The sequence below is a fragment of the Aotus nancymaae genome, unplaced genomic scaffold (genome assembly GCF_030222135.1).
Source record: "Aotus nancymaae isolate 86718 unplaced genomic scaffold, 86718_ANA_hifiasm-v0.15.2.pri h1tg000059l, whole genome shotgun sequence".
NCBI classification, from domain to species: Eukaryota; Metazoa; Chordata; class Mammalia; order Primates; family Aotidae; genus Aotus; species Aotus nancymaae.
Genome location: NW_026988473.1, coordinates 12,134,363 through 12,138,031, shown reverse-complemented (window position 1 = coordinate 12,138,031; position 3,669 = coordinate 12,134,363). Strand labels below are relative to the sequence as shown.

Sequence of the window (3,669 nt, the reverse complement as noted above, 5' to 3'; positions counted from 1 at the left end):
TCAGGAGTCTGAGACCAGCCTAAACAACATGGTGAAAGACCAACTCTACTAAAAATACAAAAATTAGCTGGATGTGGTGGCATGCACTTGTAATCCCAGCTACTCAGGAGGCTGAGGCAAGAGAATCGCTTGAACCCAGGAGGTGGAGGTTACAGTGAGCCAAGATCATGCCACTGTACTCCAGCCTGGGTGACAGAGTGAGACTCCATCTCAAAACCCAAACGAACACACAAACAAACACCACCTGAAGTTGGTGATCAGCGGCTTCCCAATAAGATCTCAGGAGTTGGGCGAGTGTGCACGCTCAAAGGCAAAATGGTAAAGTTTAACTGGTGTATAGTCTTCAAGAGTTGATCAAGGCACCTGGATCTCTCAAGTTGCTCACTTGGCCCTCTTTGAAGTTTACTTCCTTTCATTCCTGCTCTAAAAGTTTTTCATAAACTTTCACTCCTGCTCTAAAACTTGTCTCAGTCTCTCCCTCTTCCTTAAACCTACTTCTTCCCCTCAGCTGAATTCTTTCCTCCAAGAGGCAAGGATCGAATTTGCTGTATGGATTCATCACTAGTAACAAGAATAAAGTATCAAAATTAAACATGCTCATTAGGTTGGGTGCGGTGGCTCACTCCTGTAATCCCAGCACTTTGGGAGGCTGAGGCAGGCATATCACCTGGGGTCAGGAGTTCAAGGTCAGCCTGGCCAACATGGTGAAACCCTGTCTCTACTAAAAGTACAAAATTAGCCGGGTGTGGTAGCATGCACCTGTAATCCTAGCTACCAGGGAGGCTGAGGCAGGAGAATCACTTGAACCTAGGAGGCAAAGGTTGCAGTGAGCTGAGATCGCGCCCTTGCTTTCCAGCCTGGGCAAAAAGAGTGAAACTGCCATGGCTTCTCAAAAAAAAAAAAAAAAAAAAAAAAAGGCTCATTAAGAAAGTTTTGGAAAATTTTTGAGAAAAATAGTGAAACCTTTTTCCTCCTCTAAAACTATAATTTGCATTTTTGTGTGTTTTTAGGCTTCTTGTTTCTGTTAGATGATTGCGATTACACTCTAGATGTTCTGACCTGCTATTTTCTGTTATTACATAGTCTTCACAAGCATAATTTGTAATGGTTGGTGTTGTAATTCATCTAGGGAATAAGTTATTTAATCCTTTTTCTCTTTTGAGCTTTTAGGTGGTTTCCAGTTTTTCATTTTCACGTATGATGCTATGATAGGCCTATTCATAAGTAAGATTTTCTGTATTTACAATAATTGTCTTAAGGTATATCTGAATAAAAAGCTTTTTAATAATCCAAAAATCTCAGGCTGAAACCAACATCATTCAGATTAGGACTTTGCATTGATTTAAGAGTATGCTTTCTAATCCAGTGCTCAACCCCGAATTAGGTCTTTAAGTTCATCTTCATCATTCGTGTGATTCTATAAAACACATATACTCACCGTATGACCTGTACACTTAAAGATCGTCAGGTCAAACATAAACATTTAAAAAATCGGTTTCTCAAAGCACGGTATCTAATGTAATGATGTAACTGCCTAATCATCACACACGTCCCCGCGCTACCAAAGCCTTGAGAACTAGGAGACACACGTACACACATCTGGCTAAGGTGTGGACGTATAAGGAAGGGTCTCTCTGGATCCTGAGGTTATAATGGAACAGTTCAGCAAAATGTGGTTGCCATAAGAAATAAGGACATCTCTATCTTGGTTATCTCTCTTTTTAGAACAGGAAAAAAGAACCAAGTCACTTGTTGCCCACTCCCAGTTCACTAAATCAGGGGCAAAACAGAGATGACGGTGTTGCACCTTGTCTGCCATTTCCTGGAAGTTACAATAAGCCGCCAATAAAGACTCAGCCTATGGCTGTAGTGTAATTGAACTATCTCTGATCATGGTGTGGAGTCCCCAATTTTAGATACTCACCCTCTCACTAATGGCATGACTTTAGGTAATTCATTTATTTTTTTCTGAGCCATGCATATATCTTTCATTTGTAAAATGGGATGATTGTAATAAAGGCTACCTTACAATATGGTGGTAAGAATTTAATATAATGGGTAAGAAGATGCTTTATAAACTGTAATACTCTGTAGAAGACATATTTGCTGTTTCTCCTTTACTTTTTCTATCTTCTCCAAAGGAATTAACCTAACCAAGAGCAGGGCTGCTCTTGGTTAGGTTAATTCATAGTGTGATTTGGAAGATGCTACACCTTTCTCATTCCAACAAATCACCTTGCAGGGCTCAGCCAGGAAAGATGTTGACCTGAAGCTTCCTCTGCAGGGCGCTCTTCACCTCCTTGTTGCGGAGGCTATAGATGAAGGGATTGAGCATGGGAATTATGATGGTGTAGAAGACAGACACTACTTGGCCATTGGTATTGCTGGTAGATCCATGGGGCTGGACATAGGTGAAAACCACGGTGCCATAGAAAATAGCAATGGCCAGAAAGTGGGAGGCACAAGTGGAGAGGGCCTTTTCTCTTCCTGCTACTGAGCGCATCCTCCCAATGGCCACCAAGACCAAGCAGTAGGAAGTGAGAATGACTGCAGCAGGCAGAAGGGTGACTACAGCAGAAAAGACATAGAGGACCACTCTTGCTGTGTCTGTGTTAGCACAAGCCAGGTGGAGAAGGGGTGGTATGTCACAGTAGTAGTGTGTCAGCTGGTTGGGCCCACAGAAAGGGAGAGCAAAGACATTTCCAGTCTGGATAGCAGAGTTGGCTCCACCAAATGCATAGGAAGCAGCTACCAGCTGGAGACAGGTCCCCCTGGTCATGATAGAACCATAATGGAGGGGTTGGCAGATGGCCATGAAGCGGTCATAGGCCATAGAGGCCAGCAGGAAGCTCTCAGCTGTCACATGCACTACAAAGAAGGCGAGCTGGACCACACAGCCCTCAAAAGAGATGGACTTGTCAGAGACCAGGAAGTTGACCAAGAGCTTGGGTGTGACCACGGAAGAGTAACAAATATCGAGAAAAGAGAGGACACTGAGGAAGAAATACATTGGGCTTTGGAGATTGGAGTCTGTGAAGATGAGTGTCATCATTCCCAAGTTGCCCACCACTGTTATGGCATAGATGAGCAGGATGGCTCCGAAGAGAAGCTCCTGGAGGTCTGGATAATTGGAGAATCCCTGCAAGATGAACTTGGTGACGGGGGTGTGGTTGCCACTGGCAAGGGCTAGTTCTCCAGGTGTCATCTGCAGAGATGACAATTGACAATCACTCAAACAGTATTACTTGAGCACGTCCACTTCTGTGCAAGGTACAATGAGAAAGAACACAGTTTTAATCTGTTTTGTGTTGCTATTAAGGAATACCTAAAACTGGGTAATTTATAAAGAAAAATTTATTCAGCTCCTGATTCTGCAGGTTGTGCAAGCATAGTACCAGCATCTACTCTGGTCAGGAACTCAGGAGGGTTTTACTCATGGTGAAAGGTGAAGGAGAGGCAGCCATGTCACATGGTGAGAAAGGGAGCAAAAGAGAGGGCAGGAGATGCTAGCCTCCTTTAAACAACCAGCTCTTGCATGAACTAACAGAGAAAGAACTCACTCCTTACCATGGAGAGGGCACTAAGCATTCATGAGGGATCTTCCCCCATGACCCAAATACCCCACCAGGCCCCACCTCCAACATTGGGGAGATTTGGGGGTGACAAACA

At 43.7% G+C, this 3,669-nt stretch overlaps 1 protein-coding gene across 1 annotated transcript; it reads right to left on the bottom strand.

The window, feature by feature from the left end:
• Window positions 1-2,245: 2,245 nt before the first annotated feature.
• Window positions 2,246-3,205, bottom strand: LOC105733818 (olfactory receptor 5J3-like). The gene has a single exon (XM_012476462.2). It carries the CDS (start codon window positions 3,203-3,205, stop codon window positions 2,246-2,248), a length of 960 nt encoding a protein of 319 aa, XP_012331885.1.
• Between the last annotated feature and the right edge of the window lie 464 nt (window positions 3,206-3,669).

Coding starts and splice junctions, on each gene's coding strand:
- LOC105733818 (XM_012476462.2), bottom strand. CDS start 3,205: ATGACACCTGGAGAACTAGCCCTTGCCAGTGGCAACCACACCCCCGTC.